The sequence below is a fragment of the Rhinolophus hipposideros genome (genome assembly GCF_964194185.1).
Source record: "Rhinolophus hipposideros genome assembly, chromosome: 7".
Classification (NCBI taxonomy): domain Eukaryota; kingdom Metazoa; phylum Chordata; class Mammalia; order Chiroptera; family Rhinolophidae; genus Rhinolophus; species Rhinolophus hipposideros.
This window is the reverse complement of record NC_138053.1, coordinates 89920761-89933679: the sequence shown is the minus strand read 5'-3', so window position 1 is coordinate 89933679 and position 12919 is coordinate 89920761. Positions and strand designations below refer to the sequence as shown.

The window sequence follows — 12919 nt, the reverse complement described above, 5'->3', positions numbered from 1 at the left end:
ATCAAAACAAAGAAAATGAACAACACAAAAGACTCCAAGGAATGATGAACACTCGCGAGGTCTCCACTAATGTTGGAAAGTTGGACGGACTAAATTCTAGGGGCACCGACTCACCTTGTCATATGACATTTCTCTGACAACAGTGGAGCCAAGAGTGGAGAAAGCGGTTAACAGTGTGGGCTGTTTGCGTGTTCGTTTTGTGATTAAAAATTGGAAAGAATGAGTGTGGCTGCTGGCAAGGGGACAGGGACCTTTCGAAGGGTAAAGACAGCATCACCACAGTCACTAAGCACAGGCCCGGTAGGGGCAGCATAGGGCCGAGGGACAGTGCAATGGCAAGAGGCTGAGCAGGGAGACACCTGAACTGAGGACAAAGAGCTGGTTCAACAGAAGCACGGGGGGCAGCCTGGCCAGAGGGTCCACTGAGGACTGACTTTCAGCCTCTGTAAGGGTTGGAGGTCAAAGGCTAAGGTCAAAGACGAAGCCACATGAGGAGGTGATGGAATCTGGACTGATGTACAAATCATCAGGGTATAAGGCAGAATGACAGAGAAAGGGCGGTTCACAAGCCACGGGGGCTCCATGTTCAATAGCAGCCAGAACGTGGCACAAATACATGGTGTGGATTTCACAGGGGAAAGGTGGAAAAGACAGGGGTTGCAAACGGGGGAGCCTGCTGAGCCCTCCTCCCTCCCACTGCCCAGGGCAGTAGTTGAAGAGCATCTTAAAGAGAGCTGGGGTGGAAACCTGGTTCTTTTGCAGTGAGAGAGAAGCAGAAGGAGGTTAGGGAAGAGCCTAAGGCTGCAGGAGGCTTTTCCACACTGCAGAAGAGTCCTCCGGAGCCCAGACGAAGGGGTTAAAGCGGGAACTACACACTCAAAGTAAACAACAGTAAGAGTGAGAGAGAAACCCACCACGGCTAGCTAGAGGGTGCTCGTGCTGGAGACCTGGGTTCCCGGAGCTTTCGCAAAGATTAATTCACAAGAAGGATCTCCATACTTTCACTCATCTATTGCATATGAAGCATCTAAGATGGTATTAGAGATAATAATGGAGGGGAAGGACAGATACAATTAGGTACTTAACAGTAGAAGTTTAATGTCTTTTCCCAGAAAACGTTGTGAGAGGAGGGGAAGTCGAGAGATGGAAGGAGACAGGACGGCCCCATGAGCCCTCATGACTTTATCATCCTTTCCTTGTAGCTGGTGTGGTGCTATAAGCCAGGGTAGCTAATGAGAGTGTCTGGCAGTTCTGGTTGAAGCCATGGCATTACCATAATGGCATCTGGATCTAATTTGAGGCCGATTCTAGGCCTCCAAAACACCAATTCATCACAGCCGGGCCCTGGGGCTGAAAGGCCTGTCAAGTTGGGCTCTCGCCAACTATTTACAGGCCTCAAATGAGTCTTTGTCCTAGAAGACTACTTAAGAGAATGAAGCAGGCACCAGTGTTTCTTCAGTCACAGACTGAGGAGCGCTAGGAAAGCGTTAATCCTATTTCTCCCTCCACCCTCACCCCGCTTTTCTTTTTACGCAGCAGAAAATGCTGTATTCAGAGCAATGTCACCCAGGGAAAAACCCTGACAGAAACACTGGCCTGTGACAATTATCTACCCCACAGGATGGAGCGTGAGAGCTCCACTTGGGCAGAGAGACCAGGGTGCGCGTGGACCCCACTGGAAGCCTGGCACCTACAACAGGCCCTGGCACTCAAAGGCACTCAGACTTACTGACGAGGGCACAAACCCCATGTGGTTCCGGTTACGTGTCAGAGTTGAACAGACTGTTACTGTCCCCGAAGCACTGCTATTTTACCCTTTTATTCGACCCTCACACAGCCCTGTGGTAGGTGTTGGATTTTCCCATTTCACAGGACAAAGAGGTTCAGATTGTGTAGGAGGCTGAACAATGGCTCCCAAAGGCATCAGCTCTTACTCCCCGGAACCTGTAAAATGTTACTTTGCATTGAAAAGGGATTTACCAGATGCAATTAAGCTAAGAACCATGGGTTTATTCTGCATCATCCAGATGGACCCCAAATGCAATCACAAGGGTCCTCGTAAGAGGAAGGCAGAGGGAGACCAGACACAGACAGGAAGAGGAGAAGGTAATGTGACCGTGAAGGCAGGGACCAAAGTGTGACGCAGCCATAAGCCAAGGACACATTCAAGTGCCAGCTGGAAAAAGAAGGGAGTAGAACCTTCCCTAGAAGAGAATACAGCCCTGACAACACCTTGACTTTGGCCCAGGAATGGTGATTTTGTACTCTTGGTCTCCAGAACTGTGAGAGAAGAAATTTCTGTTGTTTTGAGCCACCAAGTTTAGTAGCAGCCACAGGAAACTAATACCGTCTATGAAGGCTCAGAAATGAAGTGAAGGAGCTCAAGAACTAGACCCTTTAGGCTTGTATTCTTCCAACTCTAGCACCTTAATTTTTCAGAGGACTGAGTGTTTGCAATGCAGATGTTTCCAGCAATTGGTGAATATGAAAGTTCCATATTTGCAAGAACATTAAGCCAATAAGTCAGTGCTGCAAACAATCTCTGTGTAAGGGACCAAGAGTGAGAAAAGGACAGTTATGAAATCTTTCAATTTCATCCTCGGCCTTCCATATTTGTCTGTTCCTTGTAACTTGCCCTGGAACCAAGTTTGTTACACCACTGAAAAGACTGAGATGCTCAGCTTGCTCTGTGAGTCAACTTCCTCCACTAAACTAAAATGACTGGGTATAAAACTTGTTAGAGGCTATTTCTTCTAAGAGGTCCTGGAGGGTGAAAATGTTACAAAGTTGATTCAAGGAAAACAGGCTATGTAAGTTATGAATCAAGGTACAAACATGGGAACCACGAGGCATTGATGTGGCCGACCCTATGCAATGTCCTACTGGAATGGGCCACCTCTGCGTGGCCTTAACACATCTTGCATAAACAGAGAGTATCAGGGAAAGTGTCTGCGAGGGTGAAAAGTCAGGGAGTCTGTTCTCTGAAACAGAAAAGGGGGACAGAGAGGCAGAGAGGAGAAGAGAGGGAGACGAGGAAGAGCACATGCAAGAACATAATCTAAATCTGCAGATTCATGAAAAGGGGTAGCTGGACAAAAACAAATTTGTTCACCTTCCCAAAACACTAGAATGAAGAAATTACCTTCAAATCTTAAGACACATCAATGTAAAAATAGACACACAAACATATTTAAAAAAAAAATAGTTAACATATGATTTAATTTATAACTACAAAGACTTAAAATATACACTGGATTTAATCCCACCATAAAACATCATGATGGTAAATCATAACAGCTTTCATCCCTGGTCTGAGTTGGCATTTGGGAGGAGACGAGTGCCCCCCACCAAGGTCTTGGTGGCCCTGCCAGGACTTGAACTCTGGATAGGTCTTATGCGCACCGATCCTTATGGACCCCAACCAAAATTATCCCTCCATTTGGGGTTACATTTAGTGAAATCAAATGCCTCATTGTAACCTTCTCTTAGCTATTTTTAATCAAATCAATCATACCACATTAAGGTTCACAGGGCTCAATGATTCCAAGGAGGACTCTTTGCCCATTTACAAAACTAGCTCCAAGCCTGGTAGAAGAGGCCCCTCCAACTATGGAAAAACTTGACTCAGATTTATAAAACAGACAAATTAGTCAGAAAATACTTTAAGAAATTTTTTTAAATAATTCAAGTTCTCACTTTTAAATTTAATGTTTAAAATTAATTCATTTTTCATTACCAACTAATTTAAAAAAAATGTAACCATTACTTAATGGTCCGTAAGCTCTGAATTATTTTTGCCCACTGAGGGAGAAAAAAAATTATATAAACTAGTCCATTTTCCAATGGCCCAGTTTTATCATGTGGCATGTACTAAATATTTAACTGTTATCCTCATTGCAACCTACTTAAGTATCAAAATGGTATTTAAAAATAACAGCACTTAGATCCAAAAGAGAAACCAACATATACAACCCTTTGGCCCAAGAGCAGCAGCTATAACTAGGGACAACATCAGTTAAATAAATAACAAACATTAAATAAATGTTTAATAAGTAAATATGTAATCAACATTAAAAATAGCAGTCAATGCCTGTATCATCTGACTTTTTGCTCCTTTTCAAAAGACTACTTTGGTGAAAGTGCCTACACAAAGATTGGAAATTCAGGGTCTAGAAAATTAAATACCATAAAAAATGAATTCTGAGTTTTCTTACCTCTCGTTCTAGACAAAACCATATCCTTTATTATTTGCATAATAACACGCCCAAGTATCATGATGGAAATCAGGTGATACACTCTCCATGGAGTCAGTGCAAGGAACCTATCACAGTAAAAACAGACAAATTGTTATTTCGGTTTCAGGATTTTCATCTTTTTTTTTTTTCCAAATTAGGTTGTTTCTGCCACAGGAAATAAAAAATACATTCAACAATGATTTCACTTTTCAAAAGCCCAATGTGACCACATGAAAGTTATTTAATAGGCACCAAAGTAAGCAAAATAAAAATGCTTGAACCTTGTGTATTTTTGTGCTAGGTTTTCTGTTCTAAACTCTAATTTGGACAGAGGATCTGCTGGCCTGGGTATGGCCCAAATATTGCTTTGCTAACAGATGGAGAATGGAATTGACCTGAAACAGAATTATGATGGGCTAAAAAGGCAGAGCTGCAGGGTTTTCTAATATGCACAGCAGAGCTACCGTAGATGCCCTTTACTTGCTCTCCTCTGTTTTGTTTTTACTCTATGCCATATTCATTTCTTTAACTACTACCCCTTCCCCACCAATTTCTTAAAAAAAAAAAAGCAGTTATTAAGGATCCAATTTGCTAACGCTTTCTCTTTAAGATCACTACCCTTTTGTGTATCTGCCCACCTCCTCTCCAGAGGAAAACAAAGAATCCTTTATCATGAGGCACACAAACCCTACAGTACTTTTTTTTTAATTGGGCTTATAAAGAAATGGAAAGTCACAAGGAACTCTGAGGCTTCATATAGAGGTCGAAGCCCATTTTACACAAGTTAATTACTACTAAGTTGCCAATTAATATTAAATTTGATGTAATCATAACGCATAGAAAAATTAACTTAACATATGTCATTCAATGCTAACTGCAAGGCCCTTTAGAGAATATAGTGAATTCAAGAACATGTGAATACTGCCTTCTAGAAGCTTACTTCCCGATCAGAGAGACTAACACAGACTGAGCTAACAAAGCCCAAGACAATGAGTCTTAGGTGTTATAACAGAACATGAGCAAAGAGTGCAAGGAAGCAAAGAGAAATGGCTTAACTACGTTAGGGGAAAACTTACAGAAGTGACATATGACCTTGGTCTGGGAGGATGGATGCAATTCAGAGGAAAAAAGGCTGCTCCCATTGGAGGATACAACGTGAACAGAAGATCAGAGCCAGGCTGGGAGACTGGCAAAGGGAGAAGAGACTGAGGAAACAGGCTGGGGGCAGACACTGTGCAGGCTCTGAATGATAAATAGGGCATTTGTCTTAACGATGCCAGCAATAGAGAGAAAGCCAAAGGTATAGGGCAGGAAAATGAAATGCTGAGTGATTTAGGAAAATGCCTCGAGGCTGCAGAGAGGACGAGGTGGGAGAGGCAAGAAGCATGGAGTCCAGGACATTTACCAGAAGATCATGCAATGTGTTTGGTAAGAAGTGGGCAACATGAGCTACTGGTGAAGTTGTGTGTAAAGCCTTCTACCAGAAAGTGGGCAGCCGAAGTTTCCAGTTTGATTCTAATGTTAAATGTGTGTGACATAAGTTAAATGAGTAAAATGAGTAAAATGAGTGGGTAGAACAGTGGGCTCTTAAATATTGGTCTGCAACTGCCACCAGGCTGACTGCCTGGAAAGCATGTTAAAATTCAGATTCCCAGACCCCAGGGTCCTCCTCTCGGTCCTCTAAAACAGGGAGTCTAATTACTAATATTTAAATTCAATAAGTATATATTTATGGATTGCCTACACTGGGCCAGGCACAGCGCTACCAAAAGGGTACAAGAAGCACAGAGGGAAGGAACAGACATTAAAAAACAAAACAAAACAAAACATAATGCCAATATTCATGACTTTGGTAACAATTTTTCCTCCACTAACCAACCACTGCTTACTCTATTTTTTGAGTTCTTATGTTTGTTTTAATCAAGATTTTTTTTTTTGGTGTTTATTTTCTTTTTGGCCTACCAGCTCCCTATCAGTTTATGATTAATTCTTGCTATCCTCTGTGTGCCAGGCTCACTCAGTATTCCCCACCTCACAATTCCAAAATTTTTCATGGTGACCCACAGTAAGAAATTCATTTACATCTAAATATATACAAATAAAACCAAAATTTTTAAAAATAATATTTATCCTCACAATCTGTGATGCCTTCTGGTACTTTCCATTCGGCGCTATTTTATTTTTAAATGCTGACTGTGACTCACTAAGGTGACTCAGGATCCACACACGAGTTGTCACTCACAGTTTGACTCACACTGCCTCAGAGGCAATCTGCAAACGTTAGCTTAGTGTGTTTCGGCCTTTGCAGAATCAGGCAAAGCCCTAGGAGAGAGAGAAAGTTCCCTCAAGTGTAAAGATCCTTAGAGCTAGCCAGGAAGAAGCCATTTAAATACGAAGAAAGAGAGAAAAAAGAGGAAGGAAGGAAGGAAGGAAGGAAGGAAGGAAGGAAGGAAGGAAGGAAGGAAGGAAGGAAGGGAGGGAGGAAGGAAAGAGAAAGGAAGGAAGGGAGGAAGGAAGGAAGGAAGGAAGGAAGGAAGGAAGGAAGGAAGGAAGGAAGGAAGGGGCAAAACCAACTGAAATAGTGAAGGTCATTAGTTACTCTTTTAGCGGAAGTTGCAATCTTCCAGGAATAGAAAAATTAGGTAATGCCAGGACTTCAGCCCAGAGCCAGGGCTTCCAGAAAACTTCATTTGAAGACCACTGCCGTAGCAACTCGGAAGAGCACTGAAGATGATGCCCCCAAGTATCCTGGCATGTTGGCCAAAGGTCTCAATAGTTACTACAAATCCTCAGCCCCATGAGAAAGCCACCCCAACAACTGCCTGGGGGAGGAGGGGTAATGCCAAAATTGCATGGTGTCACATGACTGTTTCTTCGGTAGGTTAGGATCTTTGAATCCCAAGAATTAAGTACAGACATGTTTCAAGAAATGAATCCCTAATATTAATAATTTGGATCTAGAAAAACCTGTGCACATTTGGTGTTTTAATTATTTACACTATCTAAGATGATTCATATCTCATGGCTCCAATTTAAAATATGTAGTTGTATAATTCAGACTTGTGATTTGAAATTAAAATCTTAGGAACACTTTGAGTTGAATTCATTTTATAGAAATTGCCTGATACTTGGGAGGGCTTGGATTGTTAGATGTCACTTTTCTAAGCTTCTACTTTGGTAAATTTCAAACATATACAAAAAGGGAGGCTAAGGTATAACAAACCCAGCCTCCACAATTGTCCTTTCATGGCCAATCTTGTTTTATTTATATTCCCACACACTAAGTTCTACCCCCTCATCCCCCACCCCCCACCCCGAGATTATTTGAAGCAAATCCAAAACATCATATAATTTGCAAATATTGCCATTTATTTAACTTTCAAAAAATGACTTTATAACCTAAAAACAATACTACTATCATGCCTTAAAAATTGTTTTAATTCCTTACGGTCATCATATATTCTGTCAGCATCCACATTTTCCCAATCATCTTTTGCACACACATGCACACATGTACACATGTACACACACGCAGGATCTAAAAAAGTCATACAATGAAATTGAGAGATGCACATTTTATGTTTCCTGTAATTTACAGGTCTCCTGCCATCTCTCACTCTCTCTTTCTTTTTGGCTTGAAATTTTTTGTGGAAGAAACAGACTCATTTGTCCAGTAAAGTTTTCCAGAGGCTGAGACTCGCTCACTGTATCCTTGTGGTTTAGTTTAATATTTTCCTCTACTCCTTGTGCAGACTGTAAAAATTGGTAGCTGGGTCTAGAGGTTTGAACAGATTTAGGTTCAACTGTTTTCCCCTGTAAAACCACAGGATAGGTGTATTTCCAACAGGAGGTACACACTGTCTGCGTGCCTGGTGTCCCTATTTTTGTGATACTGGCAGCCACTGATGCAGCCTGTCGGGCTAGTAACTCCTCAGGAGACACGTGGGGGTGACAGCCCTTCATTCTGGCCACAGGTGTTACCTGGATCACATCTACAAAGAGAAACTTCCCATCCTCCATGTTTGATTACTGTGAGAGGCAGATCTCGGAGGAGGCAGGGTCAGGACTTGATTCTTTCTCTTTATTTACCAGCTTTCAAGAGAATGGGCGGTTCCTTGGTGTCCTCTAAAGCAGGGGTGTCCAAAGGGCGGCCCGTGGGCCAAGGCCCGCAATCCATTTTCGATTGGCCCGCAGCAAATTCCAAAAATATATTTAGTTTACTTAAATAAACCAGGTGAGGCAATACGTACTTCACCTCCAGTGAGTGGCCCGGCTGTGTGTGTATTTTACCGCATAAGGCCCTTGGTGAAAAACACTGAAAAAAGTTTGGCCATCCCTGCTCTAAAGGTTACGAAGTTGGTTTTCTTCAATATTTTTGTTTGTTTAGCGTTACTATGAACATATGTGATGTGCCTCAGTCCACTGTGGCACTGTCCCAACTCATCCTCAAGTGTCCCCTTCTGGCTGGCGGGAGCTAATTCAGGGTGGCTCCCAAGCCCCTTGGGAACAATGGTCGTCATCTTTGACAATTAAGTACTTTAAAGGGACAGAGAAAATATAAAATTTACAAATGCATTTAAAATGTTTAAAGGAGTGTAACTAAACTTTTTAATGGAACCAATCATTCATCAACGACTATCTTGGAAATGGCTGTTAAAATCTCCTCGATTTATAAACAAAATAGGTTATGTTAGCTAAACTTCAAAGCTCAAAGACAAATGAGGGTTTTGAATATGTGACCTTACTATATCGAAATTTATTTTTTTTAAAGTTTCCAACCAATGAAAACTGTCTTATAGGACAGAACACCCAAAAACGGCCTGTCTGGTCCTCGGTGATCTGACGCTGGCGTTCTGTAGCACCACTCAGGAAAACGCTACACTCTCCTCTGCTCCCTCATGAATTCCCTCGGTTAGCACCACCCACCGCTAGGGAAATACATCTCGTATCAGGAAGCTCAGCCTTTCCTGCAGCACCCTATGATCATTGGGGAAAGGGCAAATTCTGTTTTCATTGCATAATGAGTGTTGGTCGGATGCTAGAGGAGCCGTGGGGAGTACACCGACAACCAGGCCTCCGCCTGCCCAGCAGAGCCGGAAGTACACAAGTAAACAACGATACTTAACCCTAGTACCATTCAAAATGCTGTGGGAGCAGAAACGGGAGCCGACAAGCACATAAGGAAGTCAGAGACAGTGCTCCAGAGAAGGTGGCGTTGAAGCTTTGCCTTCCCAGAGAAGTGGACTTTGTCAGGTAGAGACAAATGCATCCCAGGTTTGGGAATGGCATGAGCAAAGGGAACTGCACGAGTGCATGGAGGCCAGGCCAGAAGGGTGAGAAAGCTTGTTCTTCGAGTGTGCCTCTCCCGACCCAGTTCTGCCCTCCGGAACCAAACTGTGGACGAGTGAAATAGCTGATGTTCGGTGAGTGTGAGCAGTGTTCTCAGAACTTCACATGTAGTCACTCACTCGGTACTTACACGAATCCCATGAGGAAGGCACTGCCATTACCCCATCTCGCAGGTGAGCAAAGAGAGTTTAAGCAACTTGCCCAAGACCAGGGAGACATGGGACCAGGAGGTGAGTCCAGACGCTTGGCTCTAAGCAGGCTCTTACCACTCTGCGAAATATCTCCCAGACACAAGTTCCTGCCTCTCCATTTGCCTATTATCACATGAAAATAGCTGGGAGGCCTGTCACCAATTCATTAGTGGGTCTGCTCAGGTGTGCCAAACGGACTTCGGAGATGCCGGGAGTGCACCTCAAAGACACCAGCAGTCCCCTCCAGAGTTGCAGGCACTGGGGATTTATGCGCAGGCCTCCCTGAAGCGCTGTGGTCTTCGGGACACACATCTCCCTGACGCATCCCACCCCTCCACTGGCCAGGCTCCAGGTGGTGACTCTTCATACCAAATGCTCCCACAGCGTCTGGTCCCTACAGAGTCGGGGGACTGGGAGGCTCCTTAAATCCCTTTGTTCTGGACGCCATAGCTCTACTACAGGCTTTCTGAAAAAATTACTAGACTTTATTTTTTTAGAGCAGTTTTAGGTTTACTGAAAAACTAAGCAGCCAGTACAGAGTCCCCATGGGTCCCCTTTCCCCTGTGTACTGTCCCCAGTATCAGGACCTTGCCTCAGTGAGATCACTGTTATCATTGATGACCCAATACTGATACACTATAACTAAAGTCCAAGTTCTCATCAGGGCCACTCTTTGTGTTGTACATTCCATGGGTGTGGGCAATGTCTAATGGCATGGATCCACCATTACAGTGTCATACGGAGTATTGTCACCGCCCTGAAACGTCCTTGGCTCTTCTGTGTATGCCTCCCTCTCTAGCCTTTGGAGATGTGCTTCTTTCACTTAGCAGGATTTACTTAAGTTTGTTCTGTGTCTTTCGTGGCTCATTTCTTTTTATTTCTGAATAATATTCCATTGGATGACGTGCCCTGTTCATCCATTCACCTACTGAACGATAGCGTGGCTGTTTCCAGTTTGGGGTAATTATGAATAAAACTGCTCTAAAAATTTACATGTAGGAGTTTGTGCGTTCGTAAGTTTTCAACCTCTTTGGTCACAGACTTCTTTTCAACAACTCAATCAGTGTGCTGATTTTGAATTGTGCTCATTTTGAATTTACAGGCAGTTAAAACCCCTAAAAATTCTATTTTTCAGATGCAATTTTTTGAATCTAAGTATGTCCTGTTGAATTTGATGTTGTTTGACACAACCTATCATTCGAATCTGCAGCCGTAAAGGTGCCATCAATCACACCCGTTCTCTTGTCCAGCTTCACGACACCCACACATCTGATATCCGTATGTCATGAGTCCCCGTCCACACAACTGATCAAAGAGATCCATCAGGACTGGATTTCCATCGCTGCCCATTAGCAACTGCGCCCAGAGGGACCTCCATTTACGAATCAGCACTTTGCGAAGATGGCAGGTCATCCAATTTGCCACTGTATTCTTGTCCCTATTAGTCCACCTTGTCCACAAAGACATAATGTGAGATTCTCTTAAACATCTTGCTAAAATCTACTGCATTCCTAAGGTCTAAGTGTCAGGAAGTATTGACTGGCTTGGCTGATGCTGAGAATTACTTTGAGGTAAGGAGCTGTTCTCAGTGGAAGAACCAAACACCCTTAGAACCTGGCAAATGGTATCACCTGGCACAGCCTGACTTCAGCCCCGGGGTGGCCCTGCTATATGCCCGGTCACAGAATTCACAGAAACTTGTGGTGACCACCTCACCCATGGAGAAATCTGGAGGCAAAGATGGCTACACCTAGTGGTCAGAGGATTCTTAAATGCTGCAGAATAATTATTAAGAGAGGGGTTGTGGTCAAAATGCAGGATGCCCAAGAGACCAGGAGAAGCAGAGTGGTCACTGACTTTGAAGGGGGAGATGTTCTGTGGATATGCGCCACTCTCAGAGGGCCTAATTTTTGAAGTCCAGTGCAAGCTGAAAATGCAGAGATCTCACTGTGGGTGGAGAAGTCAAAATCCCCATCCCACTATTCTATATCCCCAAGCCATGAGAAAGGGGAGATCCCCAAGACAACTGGAACCTTCATTCCAGGGATCGGGACCTTGATCCAGGGTGGGTTAGAGGCCTCTGCCCAGTCACCATTCAATGCACCAAGGTGCTACCAGTAAGCACAAAGGCAGGTGACCACCTTAGCTTGCAGCTACAAGGCATGTGCCCTAAGAGAAGCCTTCTCACACCTGTGCTCAGGCCCCAGCAAGGGGCAGATGGCCACAGTGGAACACAAGCCTCCCTCCACTGATGCAACCTGGCGCTGGGCAGAGGATCCTGGGCAGTCAAGCAGGGCAGGGTGGGGAGGGCGAGGCTGGGCAGAACTGGCACCAAGTGGCAGGGAGGGGCAGGCAAGAACCCCATCCCGGGGAGATGGAAACACATGTGAGCCGAGCCCCCCCCCCCGCCCCGGTCATGCTTCATTGACCTGTCAGACTTCACTTACAAAATACAAACTGAAAGATGAAATCAGTCAGAATTGCAAGACAGCCACCTCAGAGCATTAATCCCCAAGGGCGGGCCTTCTGAACACCAGGCTCTGTGTTCACCAAGCATCCACGCCACTCGCCCATTTAGTCAGCCACACCCTCATCGTATCTTGGAGGGGTGGTCCCCATTACTGACCAATAAGGCTTTCTTTCTCCTTAAAATCGTTTAAAGTTCAGTAAAGCAGGACACTGACCCTTGTCTTTATCCAAATTCGCCTTGAGACCTGTGGCTGCACCGATGGGTCCGAGAACCGAGACCACCACTCACTACACATCTCTACATCTCCAGCAATCATAACATCTTCCTGTAGATTGATGGGCTTTCTATAAGCAATTAAAGAACAAAAGCCATTCCATCTTTTTAAATATCATTTCTGTTTACTAAAATAGTTACATGTACTTCTTTTTGCTGACATATGAGTAAGGCATAACTTCTATCTGACAAAGTATATTCCAGATTTTGGAAACCAAAACAGGCAAACACTATATATAACAACTATAATACATATACACATATCTTGATAGGTAAACATTACATATGACAATTTATGCTATATATAAATATACAAAATCATATACAAACACACATTTATAAATACAGTCTTCTCTCGGTATCCGTAGGGTACCAGGACCCCATGGATAACAAAATCCGTG

The 12919-nt window shown here is 43.7% G+C and overlaps 1 protein-coding gene across 1 annotated transcript in view; it reads right to left on the bottom strand.

Moving 5' to 3' along the window:
* Nucleotides 1-12919, bottom strand: part of RETREG1 (reticulophagy regulator 1) — a gene marked incomplete at its 5' end in the record, with an annotated part of 113735 nt that overhangs the window by 74941 nt on the left and 25875 nt on the right. The window contains one exon of the mRNA XM_081053120.1: nucleotides 4215-4321. Coding sequence (XP_080909246.1) covers nucleotides 4215-4321 — 107 coding nt within the window. The remainder of the gene's footprint in view (nucleotides 1-4214; nucleotides 4322-12919) is intronic.